This window comes from Arvicola amphibius, chromosome 11 (assembly GCF_903992535.2).
Source record: "Arvicola amphibius chromosome 11, mArvAmp1.2, whole genome shotgun sequence".
Classification (NCBI taxonomy): domain Eukaryota; kingdom Metazoa; phylum Chordata; class Mammalia; order Rodentia; family Cricetidae; genus Arvicola; species Arvicola amphibius.
This window is the reverse complement of record NC_052057.2, coordinates 104284052-104309927: the sequence shown is the minus strand read 5'-3', so window position 1 is coordinate 104309927 and position 25876 is coordinate 104284052. Positions and strand designations below refer to the sequence as shown.

General features: G+C 42.2%; 1 protein-coding gene across 3 annotated transcripts in view; it reads right to left on the bottom strand.

Moving 5' to 3' along the window:
* Slc44a1 (solute carrier family 44 member 1) overlaps nucleotides 1-25876 on the bottom strand; it is a 161410-nt gene that overhangs the window by 107074 nt on the left and 28460 nt on the right. For all 3 annotated transcript variants that reach the window (XM_038347807.2, XM_038347809.2, XM_038347808.2), the window contains exons 2-3: nucleotides 13746-13835; nucleotides 4348-4490 (exon numbers count right to left, since the gene is read on the bottom strand). In XM_038347807.2, the coding sequence (XP_038203735.1) occupies nucleotides 4348-4490; nucleotides 13746-13835 (233 nt within the window). The remainder of the gene's footprint in view (nucleotides 1-4347; nucleotides 4491-13745; nucleotides 13836-25876) is intronic.

The window sequence follows — 25876 nt, the reverse complement described above, 5'->3', positions numbered from 1 at the left end:
AACAAACACATCACTCAGATGCAAAGTGTTGCTGGGAGGGAGAAAAACATTACAATTAGAAGGATCAATAGGATTTTTCTTTTCTAGTAAGAACATTCTTCCCACCCCCCAACAAGACAGGGTTTCTCTGTAGCTTTGGAGCCTGTCCTGGAACTAGCTCTTGTAGACCAGGCTGGCCTCAAACTCACAGACATCCGCCTGTCTCTGCCTCCCAAGTGCTGGGATTAAAGGCATACGCCACCACCACCCGGCTTCTAGTAAGAACATTCTTATAGTCTTCTTGGCAACTTAAACATTTGGGTAAAATGAGACAGAGCTAACCCCTTCTCCTGCCTCTCACCTGGCTTTCCTCCGGTGATAATTATAATTAAATAACCCCTATCTAGGAACAGGCGTACTCAAATCTGAGAGCTACAAAAAACATTGCTTCTGGGAAGACAGGGCGTGGCAGTGCATGAGAGAGTCCAAGAGGGCTCCCTTCTCCCTGATTGTTTTGTTTGGATCCTTATATAATTCTTTCTTCTGTGAGTTTGAGTGAGACCTGAAATTTGTGCCTCACCAGCACAAATATGGCAAGGACGACGTCCATGACTTCCACGGTTACAGCAAACACAGGAGTCATTTCCACATGGCGAGCAGACTTTCTCCTGTGACATTCCTTCCATGACTGCACTGCACAGGGCTGTAACTGCCATTGTCATAGGGGATTCTCTAGATGCTTCTCTGCTGTTCTGAGGGAGAAAAGTCCCACCCCCACAATCTACACCTGGACTTCTGGACAGACAGACACTGATGAGACCAATGTGTCTTGCTTTAAGTCATTAAGTTTACAATACTACAGTTACCTAGCAACCAATAATTTATGCACATGAGAAACACAATCAGAGAGCAAATTGAAGGCAACAGGATAACAAGTATGAGACAGGAAGGTTCAGGCAATCACGGTAAAGGGAAACTTACTATGGGACAGGGTTATTTTGAAACACTTCAGAAAAGGGTCAGCTGGGAGACCTGGTGTAAGGGTTTCAAGGGTTCAGAGAACCAGACAAGCAGAAGGAACAGCACAAAAGTGGAATCAATCAAATGCCAGAGACAGTAATAACATCACACTGAGGAACAGTGGGAGAGGGCTGGATAGGTGAAATGGGACCAGATCTCAAAAGGCCTGCAAGGGCAGGGGCTGAGTGGACTCATCTTTGATACTATAGACCACAGCAGGAAAGCAAAGGCTCTTGAAGAAGAAAATGGCAAAATAAAAGCCCTATTTTCAAGAACTTAATCCTATCACAGCATAAAGGATGGAGCTGATTACAGATAAGAAGACCAAGAATAGATATGCTAAGCACAGTAGTCTTCACGAGAGGCTAACGGGTGGGGGAGGGGCTTTACTCACATTAATAACCAAAGGCATGCAAATTAAAACCATAAAACACTATTCTATGATTTATCAAATTAGTAAAGAATAAAACCTAATAATACTAACAAAGATAAAGCAATCTCAGACACTGTTGGTGGGAATGTAAATGCAACAGTCTTTATGGAAAGTCATTCAGCAATATGCATTAATAATCCTGAAATATTCAGACCCTCAAACTCAGTAATTCACTCCTTAGAGTAAACTCATACACTCATTCAGCAAGTGTTACATGGATTGCCTAGTTCATTCCTGACACCAGACTGGAATCTAAGAATTCACTGCTGGAAAGAGCAGGTCTATGGCTTTTACAGCACCCAGAAAGACAAAGTGTTAAAAAAAAAAAAACACGTGGAATTATTGATATTACAGGCCACAAGGAGACTGTGCTTTCAAATGGTTATTTAAAATTGTAATAGGTGCTTTTTCATTGGGTAGATAGAATGTCAGTCTCACATTTTAACTTGTGAAGCCCAAAGGCATCTTCTCTGGATAGTGACCTTTCTGCTGAGAGAGACGAAGGAGGAGGAGAATTTAGCTACATGGAAAATGGGAAGGAAATTCCCTAACAGAAGAGACAACACTCATGAAAGAATGTCAGAGGTTTTGTTATGGCATGATTCAACGGATTGATATGATCTCCAAATGAGGACCCGGAACTGTGGTACGGCCTTGAGATAAGTTAGGGTAAAGCAATCGAGTGCCAGCCTACAGCCCAGGGATGAGAGTGCCGCCTTTAACTGTGGAAAGACCGAAATGGCTACAGACAAGGGCGCCCAATGCATGTGGCAGGAAGAGGAGTGAAATAAAGCTCATACAGACAAAGAATGCTGCCTGCTTGTCACACTTCAAATAGGCAGACTTACCTGAAAATGGATATCTAAGAGTCTACCAGCCGTGAAAATCATTACCACGTAGAGACAGAAATGTTGGGCTGGGTTAGACTGAAAAGGTGAAGAGGAGATGAAGCAGGGGTTAAAAATACCTAAGTGGGCATGATGACACATGCCTCCAAATCCCAGCACAGGAGAGGATAAGGCAGGTGTATCTCTGTGATTTGAAGCCCAGTCTGATCTACATAGAGAGTTTCAGACCAGTCAGGTCTACACAAGTAGATCCTGTCTCAAAAAAAAAAAGACTCAAAAATACATATTAAATATGTGCATATGAGTTAAGAAAAAATTACTTGGAAACCCATTTTCCCTATAGTTAAACACGAATGGCTTTTGACTACGCGAAATAGTCACAGAAAATGAGTCTTCTCAGAATAATATATGCTTTTTATTTACCAGAGGCCAAAGTGTAGATTAAAAAAGTCAAAAGGTTTGGAATCTGCCCTGCCCCTACCCTGCCCAAGCTGATGAACACCACAGGGTTAAATATAGAGAGAGGGACCTGCATGTTTTAGGGCACATTCGTGTTCAGAATCACAGGCAAGTCATGAAGGGAGCCATGAGGACAGTAGACTGAAGCAAGAGACCCTCTCCTTCCTGTGTCCCCAGCTGAGAGTATCCCATACTTGGTCCATTTAACAGTATTGGGGACGTTAAGGACATCTTATGACACAGGTGCTATCTTAGGTACAAAACAGATTGATGCTTTTCAACAGCTACATGTCCAAATTTATTTGAAAATAAAAAGTCAACAAAGAAAAAGATAGAGGTACTCTCAGTACAAAAACTGACCCAAAGTCTGAAATGTGTATTAATTTCATGAGGCAATTATAACAAAGCAGAAATAAACCCGTTTTCTCAACTGCCAAGACTCTGTCCCCACTCCTCTCAAAGAGTGCAAGATGCCAGTGCATGTCAGGAAAGATGCTCACAGTCACTCAGCCTAGGCAGTTGCCTGAGCCTGTCGAAGCCTTTGTTACTCCTGCGTCACAGAGTGGTAAATGCTTGTCAACTGTGAGACGCTACACATACGTTAATTGTTGTTTCTTAAAACTTTATTTGACCTATTTGACCTTTTCCTCATTAGAGGGAGAACTTGTCTAAAAAAGGATAACTATTAAAAGTTCTTCACGTTTGTGAAATCATCAAGTTCACTCTATACAGAGGGGGTCAAGATTCAGCCAATAGATTCACACAATAAGTTGTTACAAATTGTCTTCATGGCAGTTGCCTGCTACAACCTCAAAATGTTTTGAGCTGACTTTTTCTATAAAGTATATTAGACTAATTAGCCTTGTTATCTTGCAAATAATTTTATTAATTCTGAAGACCTGGTTTGACTTGAAATAACATAATGAAGTTTGATGGTATATTCACTCACAGCCTGAAGAATGAAAAAAGACCATACAGCAATCATACGTACAATGTGTTTACTGGATGAAATACATTTTCCTCGTTGACATTAGAAATGAAATAATAGCTCTTGAAGAAAAAGGACAATTAAAGTCAGGAGTTTTAGGAAATCCTAAAGATGAACAGCGAGAACCCAAAGCAAATTTTACAGTCTGTCAAAGAAGATACAGCTTTTCTGGAACTGGAAAGGCTTGTATACTCATAAACGATGCAATCACAAAGTATTACTCTGGAACTTTAAGGCTTGGGTACCCACTGTCATCTATGTCATCTAACCATCTCCCATTAAGTACAACCTTAACAAGGAAAATATTACCTTACTTTTTGGGTTAAGGGGTAGAACATAACCTAAAAGCTAATGGGAAGACAGATCACAAGAGGGACCCTTTCAAATCAAGGCTTTCTTTAGCCACTAAAACTTCAAGGTGGCCCATTAACAAGGTATTAATTTTGTTCCCTGGGGAATGTATTTGTTAAATGAAAGCAGGAGAGATTAAATACCACATCAAGACAACAACAACAAAAAACCCTTTCATGAGAAGTTTATAAACTATTCCATAGCTTTTTAATGTAGAAAGAAAAGCATGCCTTCCTGTACTTCCCTCCATCATGCAAGGGTCTACTCACTTCCGGTGGGTGTGGTCCAGGCCACTGTTTGGTATTGCTTCCAGCTTCGCATTTCTCTGCCCACAGATATTTCCATAGCTGTCGTATCCTGACACTAGTCTGGCAGCTGCACCTGTTGCTACTGAAAAGCCACAAATAAATCCCTAGGAAAGAAACAGAAAAAACACACACAAATAAACCATTTCAATAGCAACAGTCGCTACTTGATATGATAATGAGCTTCTTTTGTTTGCTGAAGGGAACAAAGAGCTATATTCCCTTATAGCAAACACTATTACACTGTTTTCCTTGGTCTGCATGGGAAGAGCATGAAGAAGTCCACAGGGGAATACCATTTGCTTCTGGAACAAAACAAATCCCAACTTTCCATATCTTAGGATCGCCTTTGCATTTTGTGACATTCATGGCAGTGCCTCCACACTGAACACCTGCTCTGCGCCAGGCTGCATGCAGGGTATTTATCAAACATTTCTCCAACTCTCCTGAGGTGGAAACCAAGGCCTGGGGAGGTTACATCCACTATCCAAGGCCACAAAAGCTAGTAAAGATCAGTATGTAGAATCCAAGTCAGCTGTCGTCATGCGCTAGTTTTCCTTGGTCATAAAAGAGTTCTGTTAGATGAACAACAAAGGATACAGAGGGGTTAAAATCCAGAGAGCAATAGGATGTGAGGTCTGAATCATCACTTCACACAACCTTCCTGCAACAAAGCTGTACAAGGGCCAAGACTTACATCATGAAGCTCACTCTTGATACAGGAGAGAGTGAGTGGAGGGAGACTGAGCCACTGGCCTCATGGACTGTAAAGGTCACTTATCTCATGGGAATATGCTTCTTCTTCCTGGTCCCAAAGGCAAATCGTAGACACTGGGGACCACATCATGCTTGCTGGGTCAGACACGAGCTGATCACAACCAAGCAAGGGAAGCCAAAGGCCGCCACAGCGTAACAGGCACAAGAACAGCAAGTAAGAGCAGCGATGGCTGAAACACTGGCTGCACTGGACACGGGGAGAGTGGGTGGCCTGGCCATCGAGAGGACTCATTTCTGCTATCCTTAATCAGGTTATGGAGGCAGAGACAGTCACCAGCAATTCTTTTCTCAATGGTGCTGCTAGATCTCAGGCTGCAGAGGTGCATGCTCCAGTCTCAAGCAATCCCTCAGAGAAAAAGCATTATCCCCACTACGCATACTTACCCCAAAAGCCTACAAATCTATAACTCTTTTCCAGATAGCTCTTCTGACATTGTACAGATAATGAGAGATGAGAGCACCAGCTCTATTCAGTGGAAGCTTCTAAAAGCAAACGCTGTGAGAAAGTGGACTGAAAAGGGCAACTGCCCCATTTTCTAGTCTTAAGACTCAATCGGCTTTCTTCCTCAGTTTACTCACCTGACAAATGGGCATAAAGAGTATGTGGCTCCTCCAGCTGGGTAGAGATTAAGCAGCATGGTAATGAGAGCTGAATAAATAGCTCCTATACTGATACTAGGAACCAGGGCATGTATAGGGGAAAGACTGTGGGCGTTGGAGTCACATAAGCGTGCATTATCAATGGACACTGATGATGTCATTTTCTATGTGTATAACTTTGGTCAAACTTATTCAATCCTCCATGCCTCAGTTTATCCATCTACTAAGTGGGATTAAAATCACTCAACCCAAAGGCTGTCATAAGACATACTAGAGACAATATATGTGAAGTGTGTGTCATGGTAAATGCCAGCATCCCATTCCCTTGAATCATAGTTGAGTGGCCAGCACTGATGCAAGGCGTGGCTCGCCAGCGTGGCTTGTCAGCTATCGCTCACTTTTACTCTCTCCCATACCCTGTTCCCTCTCCCCTCCTCTTTACACTGGAGCATGCTAAGTGTCACCCCTGGATTTAACCAATACTATGACATGAAAAAAAAAAAAACCTACCCTTGTATACACATACACATATTCAAATGAGCATACCCTCTTAATCCTATGCTTCAAATCCAAATTAGGATGCCGTGTGCTGAGCAAGATCCTGAAGTAAGGGTAAATACAGAGGCTTCCATGAAGAATTTTTCTATCATTTGGATCCAAAATGTCTCCCAAAAATCTGTATTTACAAGTCCCCGTGAGCCTATGACGTGACTGGGTAGGTATGGCTCTGTAACAAGCAAGCCCAGCACGTTTTCAGGTCACACAATGCCTTTGCGGGACTTTCCGGCCATGGCTGCTGCTTCATAATCTCTCACTGTCAGGGCATGAGGTGACTCTGTTCTATTCCATGTTTCCACCACAAGGGGCCAACCACTGGCCCCAAAGCAGCAGGGTAACCAATCATGGACTGAACGCTCTAAAACTTTAAGACAAAATAAACCTTTTCACTTCATAAGGCGGCTGTATCAAGTACTTGCTATAGTAACGGAAGGATACCAAGAAAGATCGGGGGGTAACAAAGGGAATAAGTATAGCGCACGGACTCCCCCTAACATTACTACCCGGGAGCCTTTGATCCAAGCACCAACTTCCATTCCACTCTCCTCATCTCTAACAGCGAGCAGTCCATCCCTCAGCATGATGGTAAAAACCAAACGCGACCACACAGACCCAATCTCTGGCTAAGCGTCTGCTACCCGGCAGGTGATCGGTACATGGGAGCCGTTGTTAGTAGCAAATCTGAACGATGACGTCAGCCCGCAGAGGCTGACATCAGTACCAAGAAGTGACAAATCCCCCTTTGTTCCCTATGTCAGAACAAAGTTCCGTGAGGTGGGGGTAACGAGTAATAACGCTGGTGATTCTGTCATCACACAACAGCACTTTCGGGTCCTAACTAAATGTCTTTACTAGTCCGGAACAGCAAAGCGGTTACTTAGAAGATTATGTTCTTCTTTCACTATTTATAGGAGGTTTTTTTTTTTTTCCCCCAACATTTGATAGAAATGTTGTTAGGATTCCTTTAAAGGGTTTCTGATTTCCCTTCCTGGTTGTTTTTTTAACAGTACTGTTCAACACGATGGGTTCCTCCTCTTCACTATGAGCCACCTCAGGGATGTGACAGGGCATAAATTATGTGAGAAATATTTGTGTGTGTAATTATATATATTTATATTCATATGCCAAAATGGGACACTGTCATGTTTTCACATTGGTCATTTAAAGTTCCTAGAAGTTTCCAGAAGTACTAGAGCAGAGACTATGAGAAGCTACAAGGGTAAGATGGGGCAAGGGTGGGTAGCAAGTCACTAAGGGGTAAGATGACTATTATCCTAGGGACTTCCCGCTTGATACGAGCAGGATGACGCAGAACAAGGCCCAATCTAATTAAAATTCCAATCTCTTTAAAAAAAGAAAAACACTAAAATCCAAATGCAGGTGACAATATAATTTCAGAAGAGGAAAAAAATACAGTACATGAAATTAAAACAGGGTGGGAGAGAGACTTTCCAGAACACACTCAATACTTCAATGGCTTTCCGGAAAGAGGAGGGAAAAGGTACCCAGCAGAAAGAAATCACACCACAGGAAAGCCTTTGTCAATGCTGAGCAAGACACAGTCACTATTAAAAGTAAGGGAAGCATGCTGATTGATCAAGCTACTGAAGGGTTTTGGGGACGACTACTGTGCAGAGAGGCACAGCCAGACCACTCACAAAACTCGGTGACTAAAAGCAGATAAAGGTACAGAGAGCTAAGGGACAGGGGTCGCAGACAAGACTACTGATTATTATGAGAGAACAACTTGCAAATGAGAAAACTATGCTGCCCGCTCCTGTTCTAAGGGCTAGCGTTAGTTACATAAATAAGAATTTCTGCTTAGACTTGTGTACCACTGGGCTACGCGTTCCTGTCATGTGCACGTGTGATTTTCACACCTAAGTTTTAACTAGGCAACTGAGCAGAACAGATGGTCTTCACTAGGTGTGGGGGCGGGGGCTCAACAAAACCTGAGGTGAGTAGGAGGAGGAGGTGAATATGCCAAAAATGTAGCAAAAATAGTGAGCAGGAGAAGCGAGAGTGACGGGCTAGCCGCGCCCCAGCAGTTCACGGCCACACACCCCCCCAGCTCCTTCTCAAACGCCATCACACTAAGTGGCAATCAGTGCTAGAGTCGATCTCCCCAGGAACACACATTTAGAGCAGTGGGGTGGCACTTGGGTCTGGAGGTCCTCTTCCTCCGAGAATCCTGGATGAGAAAGGATATTGGGATCCAGCAGATAAGTCGGAATAGAAGGCCTGGCACAAAGGTATGCTTATGCAAACGAAGCTTCTGTCAGTATACCAAATCTATGGCTTCCTTTAAAGTTTAATAGGATGCATTGCTCTAAAAGGAAGAAAAAAAAATGTTTGACAAGTCTAGGAAACTGTACTCAATACGCATTTTTTTGTAGCATATGAAAAAGAGTATATCCCCAAGAGGATAAAGTGTGAGGGGCCTAGATTATCAGGCCGTTTAGCTGGTACAAGTCATTTTTACCATGGAATGGTTTGCAGGGGGGCATAAAATTAGGTGCTTATTTCTGGTAGGTACAGAAAGCATGATTGGGACTCTAGGAGAAACAGGTTAGGATTTGAGCTGAAAAATTCTACCCAGAATCACTAGAGAAAAGGCCTCAGAATGGGCTAATTTGTCTTTCACCTCTGCATCATGGTATCCACCGGATACCATGTATCCATTTACATACTCCTAAATTTGTTTTGTTGTTGCTGTTGTTGTTTTGGTTTTTCGAGACAGGGTTTCCTCTTTGTAGCTTCGGAGCCTGTCCTGGAACTCACTCTGTCAACCAGGCTGGCCTTGAACTCAGAGATCCGCTTGCCTCTGTACCCCGAGTGCTGGGATTAAAGGCGTGCGCCACCACCGCCCAGCACTAATTACTTACTTTTTCCACCTCTTTCCTTTCCTCCTTGTTTAAAAGCACTGCCTTTTGAGTTTCGCACCACTTATTTGGATTTCTGCCTTAAACTCCAAAGTGTTCAACCTAGAATCTTTTCCACCTTTTTAAAAATAATTTAATTTTATGTACATTGGTATTTTGCCTGCATGTATGTCTGTGTGGGGATGCTGGATTGTCCTGAAGCTGGAGTTACAGACAGTTATGAGCTGCCATGTGGGTGCTGGGAATTAACCTGGGTCCTTTTGAAGAACAGCCCGTGCTCTTAGCCGATGCGGTACCTCTCTAGCCCCCAGGCCACCGATAACACTGGCACCAGAGCCTTCCTTCTCAATGCAGTCACGTCACATCCTCACAAACCCTTCCTGTGACTCGTCAGAGCACCAAGCAGGGTCTCCACCCTGGCGGGTGACTAGTGCCCCAGAGATCTGGCACACTCACTAATGGAGAGCTGAGGGATGAGACTTCAAAATAAATTCTGGATGACGGTCATGTACAGGTAGAAGTGAGAACTACCTGGCTGAAAATAGAATATTTTCAACAGGGAAAATTGAAAACAGGAATCTAGAAATGCACTGTTATGCCAGATATGATGGTAACATACCTATGATCCTAGTAGAAGAAGGAGGATTACAAGTTCCAGGCCAACAGGGACCAGGCACACCAGCACACGCCTGTAAATCCAGCACTCTGGAAGATTATGATTTGAAGCCCAGTCTGCTGGGAAGATTTTGTACCCCCCCGGTTGCCACTCCCCCCAAAATTAAGTTCAAGCATGAATGATGATGGCTCTCAAGAATACTGGTAACAATTTACCTTGGAAAGCGCCTTAAGTTCTTGGCAACTCAGGCACTAAAAACCTTGTTCTCAGAGAATAAGAAATAAATAATGACAAGGACATGGGCATGCGCAAATAAAATGATTTAATAATATGGGTGGGTGAAAGACAACAGGGTTTCAATACATCAAACAAGCGCCTAAGTATCAAGGTTAAGACTACAAAGCTACAAGCTAACCAGGAATGGTCTATGAAAGGAGCAAGCAGGAACAGAAGGAACAGAGAAAGCTCTTATCTTTGTCACCTACTAGACAAGCTGATACTTACCATCACTACACCTTGCTGACACACTGCTGTAGACTCTGATAATTCAGAGTTACATGAGCTACTTAAAGGGAAGTGTGAGCATAGATTAATAATGTTCAACACATGTTTGCTGACTGTATGTTTTAAAATTCCAAATGGAACTGGAGAGATGACCTCGGCAGTTAAAAGCATTCGTTGCTCTTGCAGAGGACCCAGCTCACAACCATCTATAACTCCAGTTCCAGACCTGACACCCTCTTCTGACTTCTACAGCCACCAGGTACATGTGTGGCACACAAATACACATGCAAGTAAAACACTGTACAAACAAAATAAAATAATAACTGTTTTAAAGCTAATGAAGAGAAACATTGCTAAAGTTTTTGAAGAATAAAAATGAATCCAGATGGAACATTCCTAATCTGAAAATCCAAAGTCTAAAATGCTTCAAGAACTGGAACTTTCTGAGGACCAGCATGTGTGGAAAAGTCCATGAATGACCTCCCGTGATGAGTCGTAGCCAAAATTATATAAAATTGCCTGCAGGGTATGGATATAAGGTATACATGAAGCATGAAGGAATTCTGTTTAGACTTGGGTTCCATTCCCAAGATACTTCATCTCATTATATATATTCACAAATGATCAAATTTTACATTTTTATATCTGTGTGCACATATGCACAGGTCGGTCACAGGACAACTGAAGACCATGTGAGTCCTGTAGCTCAAACTCCGTCATCAGGCTGGGCACAAGGCTCCTTTGTCCAGTGAGCCATCCAAACGCTTTTAAATTTTTGGAATGGGTAACACTTTGAACCCTGAGCATCTGGGATATGATTTACTACAGAAGGAAATTAAAAGGAGGTGAATGAAAAAAAACATATAAAACCCAGAAACCAGAAGCAAAAATTATGAACCTCAGCTGTGCATGCAAGATGGGCAGAAGAACTTTTAGATTACTTCCGTCTCCTCGTGACAAGATTTGACATCAGCTCAGTTTCATGGGAAAGCAACTATTTAAAGATTCACTCCAAAACAAAGAAAGCTGTGCCGTATTTAAAAGCACACACAGTGGGTCTTAATTACCAGCACGATGAAATCAGCATTATATTAATTACCGCTGCATTAAAACATTGCAGTAAACAGCTCCTTATGCTCAAGTCACCCCCAGTCAGTCCATCAACATTAATGATTGCACTTGCCAGGGCTATTTGAGCACAGAAAATCAGAAGCACCTTGGGTGGCAGGGCACATGTTTTTCAAACATAATTTTGAAGGTCAGTTGAGTTGCTATTTGCTCTGTGGTTACAATGGGTGTGGAAAAGCTGTGGACCGACTTTAGTAGGCAGTCTTTCTGTGCTCCTTGTGAATATTCATGCATGCTGAACTTCTAATGCGAGTCCTCTAAACTGAGCAAACTCCTGAATGGTATCTCAGAAGGCTTGAGTTCAGAAATTAGTATTCTGACTTTTTCTATGTGTCCTAAATGTGGTGAAACTGTACTTTTTTAAATCTTGAAACAAATACTCCTTATGTTCCTAAGTTTATCATATCTCATTCAAATGTATTGTTTTCTTTTCCTCTGCTGGGGACTAGAACTGTACGTACATCTGTGGCCACTAGCTATGTGTCATAGATGATGTCTGCGGTATGCAGAAAGCCAAGGAGTCCTGACAACTTTCATTACAGACAAAAACCAACACTTCCCAAAAGAACCTCTATAGAAAATGTGGGAAGATGGGGCCAAAAATACAGATCACAAGACAAAGGCTGCTCAAAACAGTGTGATTGCATCCTGAGTGAAAGACTAAGAGTTGGAGAATGAAGCACTAACTAGGTTATATTTAGGAATATATGTATGTACAGATATGTACACAATAACAAAGGAAAAGGGCCTTGAATTTGAAGAAGGGTAGGGAGGGGGTTATGGGACAGTTTAGAGGGAGAAAAGGAAAAGGGAAATGGTATGATTATATTATAATCTCAAAAATGAAAAAGGCAGGGCAAAGTGCCCTGCAAGATAAAGATTAAAGCCTCTAGTGGTTCCACATGCGCCATCCAGAAGTCTCTCGAAGACTTGTCAGTAGGAAGGGGCCCTAGCAGAAGGCAGTGGAGATAAGCGAGTCCTCTAGGATAATTAGTACTTAGTACTTAATCAGGCTTAGTTCTCATTACAAACAGGAGTTTTAAACAAGAGTTCCCTTGATGAAGAGGGAAGGGATGCTGGAAAACACTGACCAAGCACAGAGCTGGGCAAGCAGCTCTTTCATTCACTAGCTGTGTAGCCTGAGAGTCTTTCTCGTTAGGTTTGAGGTTTAATCTATAAGCCCTCTAAGGTTCCAAACACCAGTCAGTGCTAACCCAGCTGACAATCATTTTGGGGCCTAGCACCCTGCCTATATGAGTCCCTATATCCAAAACTCCGGCAGGAAGGCAGCATGCCCAGCACATTGCCCCAAGACTCTGCTCCTCATCCTCTCTACCGACATCCTGATTTCCAGAGAGATGCCACCCATCATGGTGGACAGCAGGCTGGGGCCTAGGGCTGACATGAGGGAAAAAAGCACTGGGAAGCCTCTTCCCCTGCAGGAAGAACTCAAACTGCAAGAACTCGAAAGTGTGGTGGATATCAGATACCTAAACCCTCATGATTCCAAAGACATGCCAAGTCTCTGGGAAAAGATGTGACCGGCCCAAAGATAACCATGAGGCATGTATGATTGGAGGAGTTGGTACTCAGCATTCTCAACTAACCATTCAAGGTAAGATTCCCAAGAAACTGGTGCTGTGGAATAATCTTCTTGTACACTGAAAAGATTTGTCACTGGGATTGGTTTAATAAAAAGCTAAATGGCCAATAGCTAGGCAGGATTTGGGGGGCAGAGAGGATGCTGGGAAGAAGGAGTATGAAAATAGAGTCAACAGCCAGACGGAGAGGAAGCAGCATGGGCAGTAGAGTAAAGGTAATAAAGTCACAAGACAAAAAGTCGATTGATACAAATGGGTTAAGTTATAGCTAGTTAGTAACAAGCCTACGTTATCGGCTGAGCTTTCATAATTAATAATAAGTGTCCATGTCATGATTTGGGAGCTGGGAGGAGGGACAAAAACACCTGACTACAAATTGCATCAAATGATCCGGCTTCCTCAAATGATTGAGTGAAAGGGCTAAGACTCTCATTGGCTCCTTTTTAATCTTGGTTTTCATACAATGAAATGCACAAATAAAAGAAAGTAAAATAGCAAGGGAATACCAAATACTACTACTGAACTGCACTAGAGGGAAATTAACCCCCCTTGATGGCTTCTCAGGCCCTCCAATTATCCCAGTTATAACTGTAGGGAAGAGATAAGATACACACACACAGATCCGCTGGAAGCTACCCCCTCCTGCCTCATTCCCTTGCATCCAGAGCCGAGGCTGGTTAGCCTGAGTGTCCTTACCATCCCAATGCAGAAGAGGACAAAGAGCAGCAGCCATGGTATGTCTGTGCAGCTACGGTCCTCCAAGGGCTTCCATTCTCGCTTGGAGCTCTAATTCAAAATACAAAGCAAGAGAACATGGTAAGTGCTGATTTTAGTTAAAACTGGAAAGGTACAAACACATAATTTTTAACCCACATCCTTTTTTTGGCTGGACAATGTCTACTGAAACTTTAAGATGAAACTCAAAGATCTGCCATGTCTTTGTAAAATCCACCCTAGGTTCCCTTGCCAACACTGTACTGGCTCTAGTCCCACTTCTCCCCCGGGAGATATGGATAGTTTTTGTGGTATACCCCTGAAATATGCAGAATGCTGAACTGTTATTCTTTTCTATTTCTGTTTTGAGATAGTGTATAATGTAGCCCAGGTAGGTCTTGAACGCCTTATGTGGCCAAGGATGACCTTGGATACCTGATCCTCCTGCTTCTACCTCTTGAGTATTAAAATTGCAGGTGCAAGGCGCCACATCTGGCTTATGCAATGCTAGGAATCAAACCCAAGGCATTGTGCATACTGGCAAGCACCCACCAAGGTACTGTGCATACTTGGCAAGCACCCACCAAAGCACGGTGCATACTATACCAGGCAAGCATCTACCAACTGAGCTACATCCCCAGATATGAACTGTTATTCTTTAGCAGCCTGTGTCTGCAGCAGATTGCGATCAGTCCAATCTCATTTCCCATCATTTGAGATGATGCCTAAACCTTTATATGTTCTCAATAAGGGCTTTCTAAATGAATGAACATGCTCTTCAACTTATATGAACTTTTTCATTGTGTGTCCAGACAGTAAACAAACAAACAAATAAAACATATTACAACATGTTTTCAATATGGTCTCTTTCAGGAAGCAAGCCCATCAAATGAATTCCTTTTTAATTTTGGATTTTTTTGAGACAGGCTTCTCTGTGTAGCAGTGGATGTCCTGGAAGTCAGCCTCTGGACTAGGCTGGCCTCAAACTCAGTCTATAGACCAGGCTGACCTTGAATTCACAGAGATCTGCCTGCCTCTGCATCCTGAGTGCTGGAATTAAAGCCATAAACCACTACCACACAGCTTCAAATAAATTCTTAAGAGGGAGATTTGTCAAAGTTAAATACAATTCAAGAAGGAAATGTTTGTTTGTTTTTTTCTAGACAGACCTGAGCAACTCCTAAACCACCATTCTTGGATTTTCATTGTGTTCCTAGAAAAGACAAACATTTCTACTTCAGAGAGATTCCTATCTAAAGAGCTAGAGGCACTCTGAAATTTAATTTGCAAAGTATTGACTGGATTTCCAATTCAATATTTTTTCTTAGGTTCTTTGGTCAGCTCACACATCCTTTTCAATCATGCTTCTGAATTCTCTGAATCTCACGACCTGTTCTGGAAATGGAGCAGGAAAGGGAAGGAGAAGGCAGCCTCAAAAAAGCCAGGAGGCCACAACCCTATACAAGGAACTGTAGGCAACTGTGGAAAGCTGGGAGTGGGAGAGATGGCCTTTGCCAGGGAAGAGTACACCACTGGTTGTCTGGTGCCAAAGGGTCATTCCTAAAAACATACATATAAGTAACATTGTGTGGACTAAGTAGGTTCTATTTAGGAATATATGTATATGCACATATGTGTGCAATAACAAAGAAAAAAGGCCTTGAATTTGAAGGAGGGTAGGGAGAGGTAATGGGACAGTTTAGAGGGAGAAAAAGGGTAAAGCAAAATGGTGTGATTATATTATAATCTCGAAAATAGAAAAGGCAGGGCAAAGTGCCCTGCAAGAAAAAGATTAAAGCCTCTAGTGGTTCCACATGCGCCATCCAGAAGTCTCTGGAAGACTTGTCAGTAGGAAGGGGCCCTAGCAGAAGGCAGTGGAGATAAGCGAGTCCTCTAGGATAATTAGTACTTAGTACTTAATCAGGCTTAGTTCTCATTATAAACAAGAGTTTTAAACAATGTATATCCTTTGATGAAAGTGACAGGTTCTTCTCTTAAAATATAAACATATATCCACATTATTTTCACAAGAATCCAGACATCAAGGTAAAGAAACTCAACATTAGAATTAGAATAGCTGCCTAAGAGGTCCTGAGTTTAATTCCAGGAACCCACACGTGGCTCACAAACCATTTGTAATTCCAGTTCCAGGGGAGACAACTCTTGAATACATGGTATACATGGTACACGTACACACACACACACACACACACACACACACACACACACACACACACACACACTTATACACATAAATAAATCTTTTTTTTTTTTTAAAAAAAAAACTGCTTAAGAGATGGGGAGAAGAATAGGTTGGTAAAGCGCCTATGTGCAAACAGGGACCTGAGTTTGATCCCAGCACCCACGTAGAAAAGCCAGGAGTCCTGGTATACGCCTGTAATCCTAGTGCTGGCAGACTGGGACGGGAGGATCCGTGGCACTTGCTGCCGCCAAGTCTTGCTGAATAGGTGAGCTCCAGATTCAGTGAGAGACTGTGTCAAAAAAACAAGATGGAGGGCCCAGTGGACCAAGGCACCTGCCCCCAAGTGTGATGAACTGAACTCAACCCCTAGGATCCACATGGGAGAAGAGAACTCGCCTCTGTATGCATACACTGTGGCACGTGCACTTCCCTATGCACATGCATAATAAAATAAAAGATATATATTTATAATTATTTATATATATAATGTGAAGAGTAGTCGAGGAAGACATTGGATGTTCATCTCTGGCCTTCCCGTGCATGTGCATGCATACGTACTTGTACCCATGTACATACACAAACACCACTCACATTATAATCCACAAATAAATAATAAACAAACAAATGAATAAATAAATAGCTGCCTATCAACAATGAAGGCAAAGAATTGGAGCTACAACCATTTCTTTCTCACTCCTAAAGCTGCTAGAGACAAACGCCCCATTATGCCTTACACTGTTGAATTGTTACAAAGAAAATACTGTTAGCTTGTTCCCAGACACCCACACAAGGAAACAAAAGAACACCAGTCAGTCATGGGGAAAAAAAAAAGACCCTCACCCCAAGACTAACTAGCATTGGAACCCAGGAAGGAGCAGGCAGTCTCCTCCAGAGGAGCCCAGCACTGTGACGTTAACAGATGAGGATTCCTCTCCCTGGCTCTGTCATTTGTTAGCTAACTTCAGAAAAATGCTTCCTCTCCTTGGGTGGCAGGCAACGAGAGGGACTGGGTCTCCTAGGTTTCTTCCAGCTCTACAAACCCACGGCCAGGATAGTACTTTCATAGGCTGACAAGAAAAACAACTACAAAATAACAACATAGTCTTGTGTTGGTCAAATGTCTGCACTGTGGTCTGTACTTTGGAAGACAGCTGTCCACATGAGGAGAAAGAATGTTTCTTTGTATTAAATAATTAAATAATGCCCACTGCAGTAAAATTACTCACAGGAAGAATTTGGAGATGGCTGAAATTCATGATATTTACTCCATGGTAATTTCTAAAGCAGTAGTTCTAGAAAACACTATTATTTGTACCGAATGCACAGGAGGGCCAGAAGCCTCACTCTGGAGCAGTTTCTTTATCTGCAACCGTTCAGACCAACACTCAGTTTGTTAATGCTTAGATTTCCTTCTAGAACAAAGTCAGAGGGATTTCCCTTTGACAAACAAATACAAAGACCCAATATCACATCAGCTCATGCTGCTGTGAGCTACTGCTGTCCCAAACGAGAATAGCAAGCAGTAAGGATGGGAGTTACAGAGAAAACACAGCTACAGTATCCAGGGAGAGAAGAAAAGCCAAAGGGCAGCGTGGCCACCCACACTGTAACAAAGGAGACTTCCTACAAGAGGATGCTGTGCTTCTCGGTAGCATCCGTCACTCAAAAGCAGTGGATTCCTGGTTATTTTTATTACACATCAATATTTGCTCTTTAGTTTAACCCCCTCCTGTCAAAAATCTCTCTTTACAATGTGACCTTTTCCATAAAAGGTGTAAGACTACCAAACTCCCTTTTTCCTTTAGTTATATTAAAATATTGATCTGGTGGCAGTATATTTCATTCTGGCTGCCATTTTTCATGCAATCAACGGCTGATTTCTTATTACCCAGGAATTCCTAAACACACGGTCTCCTCTCTTCCAAACACTTCGCTGTTTAGGTACCATACTGGCCCAAAGATGAACAAACTCAGGCTCAGGCATTAAATAAGCAGCCCCAGCCAGGATTTAAACCCAAGTCCATGACTCCAAAGTCAACTCCAGGAAGACTGCTAAATCTTCTTATAAGCAGTCAGTATGGAGCAATTGCAATTCTTCACACGGCAAATACTCAGAAACCAGGCTGATAACGGAACATCCTTTAAGTGCAGAGGAGACATGTTATGAGCCGTGAAATTTTTCAAGTGAGCCAAGAAGCCCAGTGGTTCAAAATTTTTAATGATTTTTTAACAGACGTAACCAAGTGACAACTGGATTTAATGCTATCTGTTTCTTCCAATTAGCGTCCCATATAAACCCAGCCAAAGGAAAATGTGCTGCAGCAGCACATTTTAAATGTGATTTGTATTCTTTCCCCAGTTCTACAGATTAACAGACTGCCGGTAAGTGCTAGGTCTTCTCCTCTCACAAACACTACCTCTTAGGAAGCATCAGAACCAAGCAACCATGTAGAGCCACCCTCAGCAGAGAGTGAGCTTGGAAGGAAGAGAACAGGTCTTAGCCAAGGTTCCCACTTCATCCATGAGTTCTTTACAATTCTCTAAACATTGCTGGCGGGACTGTAGGCTCTCTGCTTTTTTTTTTTTTCTCACTTATTACCACTTTTATTTTTTTTCTTTTTTTTAAATATGGTTTATTTTTTTTATATTAAAAAATTTCCATCTCCTCCCCTCCTCTTCTCCCTTCCTTCCCCTCCCCTCCACCCATACTGCTTTTCTATTTGTCAGAAGGAAACCAAGGCTCAGGGGAAAAGCTAGAGTTCTCAAACTCTAGCAGAGTGATAAGCATGCAAAGAAAGAGTCAAGGAAATGCTGAACATTTTTTAAAAAATCTAATATAAGCAGTCAGGCTTGTCAGTAATTAAATATAGTTAAGGAGGTGGTCAGTAACCTCAAGGTACCCAAGACAAGTAACAAAGAATTTAAACTCAGAAACCAGAATATTCTTCTCAGTGGAGGACAAAAATGACATGATTTAACATATGCATAAGAGGAAGATGTGATGGAACAGAGGAAATATTTGAAGACATAGCAACTGAAAAGTTTCCAGAAATAATAAAAAAGATATCAAAATGTAAAAAATATTAAAATAAAATAAAAAGGAATAAAAAATAGAGCGTGCACATGCGCATGTAAACCTTCATGCAAATGCCAGAAGAAAAAGTATGACTGCCTGAAATTAGTAAAAGGAAGATTTGAAATTCCCCATGACAAGGTGTTTGTGAACATTGAAAGAGGTTAAACATGCGTGTATAAAAGGATGTACACTACCAGGAGGTGGAGGCCCACATCTTTTTTTTCTCCAAATACAGGGTTCCTCTGTAGCTCTGGAGCCTATCCTGGAACTCACTCTGTAGACCAGGCTGGCCTTGAACTCACAGAGATCTGCCTGCCTCTGCCTCCCGAGTGCTGGGATTAAAGGCGTGCACTCCCATTCCTTCCTCCCCAAGGAAGCCATTAGGACCCAGCTATACACAATGATGGTTCTTTTGTATATTTGTCCAAGGCTAATATAGAAAATAAAATTACAATTTGTAGTACTGGTTTAAGTATCCTGGTCCAAAACACTCAATCAGAAATGTTTCAAATCCAAAACTTCTTTTTTCTTGGGGAGGGGGGTAGGGGGGCTAGACAGGATTTATCTGTGTAGCCCTTGCTGTCCTGGAACTCATTCTGTAGATGAGACTGGCCTCAAACTGAGATCTTCCTGTCTCTGCCTCCTGAATGCTGGGGTTAAAGGTGTACATCACCACTGCCCGGCTTCAACTCCAAAACTTTTGAACACTGACACGATTTGTGAAAATTTCACACCATGAAAGCTTGCCTTATACACACAATTACTAAAAATATGTAAAGTTATCCTGAGGCGATGTATGTGTTGCATATATAACACAAATGAATTCTGTATTTAGACTGGGGTACTGTCCATAGAGCACATAGCAAATATTCCATGTTTTCTTAAGTTCCACATGCTTCTGGTCCCAAGCATTGCAGATAAGGGATACTCAACTAGGACCACTACTAGACCATTAAAAAGTCCTATACATGAGAGCCACCAAGATTGGCTCAGCAGGCAGAAGCACTTGCTGTGCAAGCCTTATGACTGACACCCAACCCTTCAACCCATGGTAAGAGGAGAACCAGTGCTCGAAAGTTGCCATGGGATATGCATATAAACACACACTATACACAGAGAGAAATAATGCATAAAATTTAAGAATGTGTATATGGTCTTCTAAGCCAGACCATAGATAACACTCAAATTATTCATGTTTTCATAACCTTAAAGATAGGTAAGAGCCAACTGGGTCTCAGATATGGAGGAAGAAAAAGGATAAAGCCTTCCAAGCCGAAGAGGCCCAGGTAACAGCTAAAGACAAAGACTAAATGTCCCCTGTCCTCTTTTTGTATTGTGCCTCCTATATGTAAACTTTAATTAAGATAGACTTGAAAAGTTTCCCCAAAGATTCCTTTAGATATAATAACATATTACGTCAGGCTCTAAGTCTTCCCTGTTAAGGCCATGTTTCTATAAGCCTGGCTTCAAAATAATAGAAACTAAAGGTCATTTAAACTGGTGGTGTTGGACTGGGTGGTGACATGGTTGGCATTTTGATGGTTCTTCACAGCAGCACTGAGCACTACACACAGACTGAGATTCGGTGGCAGATTGGGCAGCTCCTGGCCTTGCTGAGTGGGAAAGACACAAACCAAGTGCGGTGGCACTCAAACAGTGCCACCACAGAGGGGCACGAGGGGCACGAGGTACAGAAGAAACAGACAGGGAGCCACAGGGAAAGCATTCTGAGCTCTGCTGGAAATCACCTTGTAAACGCCCGCAGCTTACAGGCTGAAGCAAACACTGAAATGATCCTTCAGTGTGTAAAACAGAAGGTGTCGTGAGCCCCCAAACATACTAAAAATTCTTGGGAACTATGACAGAGAACCACCCACTGCCAAGTACAAATTTTATTTCCACTCAGAAATGGTTAGTAGAAAATAAATAGAAACACTAAGTTGGCCATTTCTCAGATTTCTTTACATGCTTACAGGTTTTGTCTTCATTTAGGAAGAGGTGCTGGAAAAGAGGAAAATAGCTGGTTTTGTTTTCTTAACCCTGAGCAGAGGGCTGTATTTATCAAGCCTCTTGAACAGTGTTTCCATGTGCACATCATCATTGGTGAGATGCCTGTTAACTCCTGGTCACGTATATCAAGGGTTGCTACCACCTGGAACTAAGCCAGAGCACTGCTTTCTTCAGCATTGAATACAACCAGCCCAGAGCATGAGAAAAAAGGTGTGCACAGTAGAGGTTAAACCTGCAGACAAACATATGACAAACCAGCCCTGATCTCCACCTCACTTGGGCTGGCAGTTCAGAGCTATATTACCCATAATCCTGTGTTGTCATTAGCTGGGAGGTGTTCAAACATCCATCACTGATAACAGAGTACCAAAACTTTGGGATTGAAGCAGAATCTGAGTTATCCATACAGTAGTCATCGATGCAGGCTTACATCTGCATGGGTCAGCAATAAGGAACACGAAGCTGATAAGCTAGGATTGCACAATTGAAGCCAATATGTAATGACAAGCACACATGTCACCTGTCCTGTCTGCTGCCTGAACCTCTGCAGCAGAGATCCATTATTGCAGTCTTTCCCGGATTAGAGGACAAGCCAATAATGCCTGTGAAGGGCAAAGGCAGCTTTGGTACAGCCTTTCAGCCAGGACAGTTTCCCACAAGTGTTGGGCAATCTGCAACTCTTCTACCCCCTCCCTGCTCCGCCTGCCCCCCCCCCCCGCCTCCTTCCTGTCCCCCCCCACCATGAGCATCAGCCCCGATCTCCTGGCTTAACTAGGCCATTTCTAAAATGAGCTGATAGTTCCACAGCTCTGTTCTAGCTTCCGCTGTCCCAGCTGCCCACTGGTACACCCCCAAAACCCTCTGAATACATCCATCTCAAAGGTCCCTGCTACACAGGAACACGTCTGACTCAGGCCTGTTCTGTGGCAATACTAGTCTACCAGTGAGGGCTTTATGTGCTTCTTGTCAATCTGACTGACGCAAAGACCTCTAGTATTAAAGACAACGAATTGTGTACTGGATTCTCCAAAGCTCCCTCCAAGGACATACTGCTCCATTAAATCCCCCAAGATGCTTTTATTTGCACAGAGTCGTAATGGAAGAATAAAAGAACTGATGTGTATCGTTTTGCCAGTTTTCAACAGAGTGAGCAGGTATGATGGAGTTGGGAGGCCATAAAACATGGAGGGCTTCCAGCCTTGTGTTCAGTGCACCTGCAAATAAAATCTTCTAATAGGATTTTTTTCAAAGACACTGCCTGTCCTTTGGGAAAGCTCGGTCAAGGGCCTGGAGTGCATAACTACTTACATTTACCATAAGTAACTCCGTTTCATTTGCTGAGGCTGGAGACGGCAATTTATATCGTGAAGGTGAAAATCAAAGCGTGGTTTGTAACAGGCAGTTAAAGGTAATAAGACACGGTGAGTGGAAAGATGCGGACATCTGTGTCTACTTTTCTTAGTTCATGAACTTTCCGCTAAGTCGAAAGCACTCAACCGTCTAAGGAAAAGGCAACCTAAAGTTGCTTTGCGAGCTGTGTGTAGTGATAGAGGGATCCCAGGAAGCTATGTCACCAATGACTTCATTATGCCTCCAGCTCCTCTGAAAGAAACAATTGTGGGTCTGGGACTCGGCTTGCTGGTAACTATCCTTCTTGCACGTGATAATTACTGGGAAGATGCCAGGTTAGTCCTTTTCTGCAGCACTGCTAATCATACCTTCCGCCTCTATCATCAGCTGGTGACAGCTGAGTACCACCAACTTTTATTTCTTTTGAATCAGCCTGAAGCAATTTTTTAAAATAAAATTATCATTAATTTTCCAAAATTATATTATGGGATTCATTTGACTCCTATCACATCCTACAGATGCCAAAACTTTAGGAGCTGATGATGCCCAGGACAGACAGACAGAACCAAACATCTCTTTTACCCCTTCTACCTGCCACACTACAGCCCAGAGGTTCTCAGCCTTCCTAATGCTGTGACCCTTTAATACAGTACCTCATGTTGTGGTGACCTCCAACCATAAAATTATTTTCATTGTTACTTCATAGCTGTAATTTGCTATTGCTATGAGTTCTGGTGTATAAATCTATGATTTCTGGTGATCTTAGGTGATCCCTGTGAAACCAAAGGGGTCATGGCCCACAGGCTGAGAATGACAACAGACTACTAGCATGCTATTCCATTAACTTTGTAAAATTTTCAATAAGATTCTTAATTCAATTGTGCTCCCTATCCATAATGGAAATGTTCTGTGGCCCCAGTAACCTATGGGAGGCAACATAAGAATCAGATAATCATGGAAAAACATGGAGGTGACTATGAGTATATTTATGATTTCATTAAAATGAGGCATTTAGTCAATGAAAGTATTTTCATTCCACGATTTTCAGTGCACAGTAGCCATGTGTAACAATGTAGTTAGTTGCATGACAATAGCTTAAACATGCATTATATCCCCCCTCAAATATGGGTTATGCTCTGCTCCTTTATCTCTCTTTGAACACACTGGGTATGTGTGTGTGTGTGTGTGTGTGTGTGTGTATATATATATATATATATATATATTACCATCACAGTAATTATCGCTCTATATAATTATTTCCCCTTGCACATTAGGAGTTTCTTGAGTTTAAGGACAATGTATCTGTTTAAATCAGAAGTCAGCCCTGTTTAGATAGACATGGAAACATTCTCCCCAGAATGCAAGTCTAAGACAATACACACAGCATCTTCCCTTAGGCGGCTAGATCTGTATTGATTTTTCCTGTCTCACAGTATATTTGGAAGCCAGGACTTCTTGGTTTTGTTCACTGCTATAGGTGAAGAAAAGCCTGGCATGTTGTAGGCTCTGGGTAATTACTTACTGAATGAATCAACAAGGCTAGGTCTCTTACCACCGGGATGAAACACTGTGATACAAGCATCCCCCGTCGCTCCTGCAGCAGGTAATTTCCACTGTACCAAAGTTGGCTCCTTTCCTACACATGTATTTCTCAAAGATGCTCATTAATGGTTATATCAGAAAATAAAGTCTATATATTTGGAAGTAGTGGTAAATGAAATCTAGATTTTTTTAATATGAGATGCATTTACTTCTAAACACCACGTGTGTGCCAGGTACTCAGAGACCAGAGAAGAGTGCTGGATCCCCTGGTCTAGAGCTACAGACAATTATGAGCTAGCAGGTTGTGAACTTAGTCTTTAACAGCGAAACCATTTCTCCTGCCCCAAACCCAGGTCCTTGGAAAAGGCAGCCAGTGATCTTAACTGCTGAGTCATTTCTCCAGTCCCCCAAAATCTAGTTTGGGGAGCTACTTCTTTGAGCTTTTATAGTGATACTCTCCACAAAGTATTGAGTCACACACTCTTTGGAAAACTAAGATGAAAACAACATACTTACTATATTGCTTTTTAAAAGATATGTATTAGCCATTAGTTACTATTATTATTTATGTGCACATGTATGCATGTGTGAATACATGCATGTATATGCGCATGTGTGCATGCACGTGTACGTGTATGTGTGTGTGTGTGTGTGTGTGTGTGTGCGCGTGTGTGTGTGTGTGTGTACCATGTGGCCAGAAAAGAGCCTAAGATTCCCTGGTGCTGGAGTTACAGGTGGTACCCAACATGGGTTCTGGGAACTAAACTTGGGTCCTCTGTAAGAGCAAAGAACACTCTTAACTGCTGAGCCATCTGTCCAACCCCATCTCACTATATTTCTGAAAACCATGGTTACAAAGGCTGTGGTTAAGTAGACACTCCTACTGAAAAACTCTCACATCAAAGGCTGGCAACATTGATTAAAGCTGTATTAAAACAGTAATATAAATTGGTAGGCCACTTTCAGAAAGTAATTTGGCAATATACTTCAAGAACCCAAGGAAATAATCTGCAACAGCATAATGGCTGCCCATAACATGTTCAACACAGTGTTACTATGAGAAATAACTAGAAATTAGCTAGACAATAAAAAACTGTGACAACAGAAATCTACATACTTTCATATCTTTAAATATAAAAATGGCATATTAAGCAATCATAGAGATAATTAAGAAAACTGCATAGTAATATAAAGATGATTATAATAAAGTTGTATGAAAAACATGAAGTTCCATCTACACTCCGGTTTGGTAGCTAAACAAATCAGATTGTGTGAATCTGACAGTTCTGGGAGGGGACGGAAATAAGTCTGACGTATTATGTATTTTCCATTTTGATTTTTCATTAATGCTATTTAATCATGGAAGAAAGAAAAGAAAATACCGGCTCCCCCTTCTCCAGACTAATCTTTTTCTACTTTCTTGTTATAAAAGTCAGCTACAAAGAGACACAGCATCAAAACCACTGGAAAGAAATGTTTAAGTAAGTCTGACACTGAGGACAGATCAGAACACTTCAAAGTTCATTAGAAAGCCACATGCTAAAAATAGCCTGGGCAGAAGCAAGACTTCCATTGGGGAATGAAGGGCAGGAGTGTTAGGAGGAAAGCTGGCATAGCAAGGCACAGGAGCCCACGCAGCTCCTCTTCCCCTTGAGTGTGGTGAGCTAGCCTGGCTTCTGTACTTCTTAGATAAAGGTAGCTACCGCTTGGTTGTGCTTAAAGGCCTCTAGCGGAACTGAGCTCCACACACTCCTGATGCCCTTTCTCAATGGGGTACAGGGAAACTTCCCAAGGAGGCATTCAAGGAAGGGCACTCCCACAAATACTAGTCCCCAACACCTGTGTGTTGTTCCCAAGGTACAAACGTCATGGAAAACACAAGCCTGTAAAGCAAGAAGTGGACAAGTGCAAGAGAACAGCACCACTCAAATG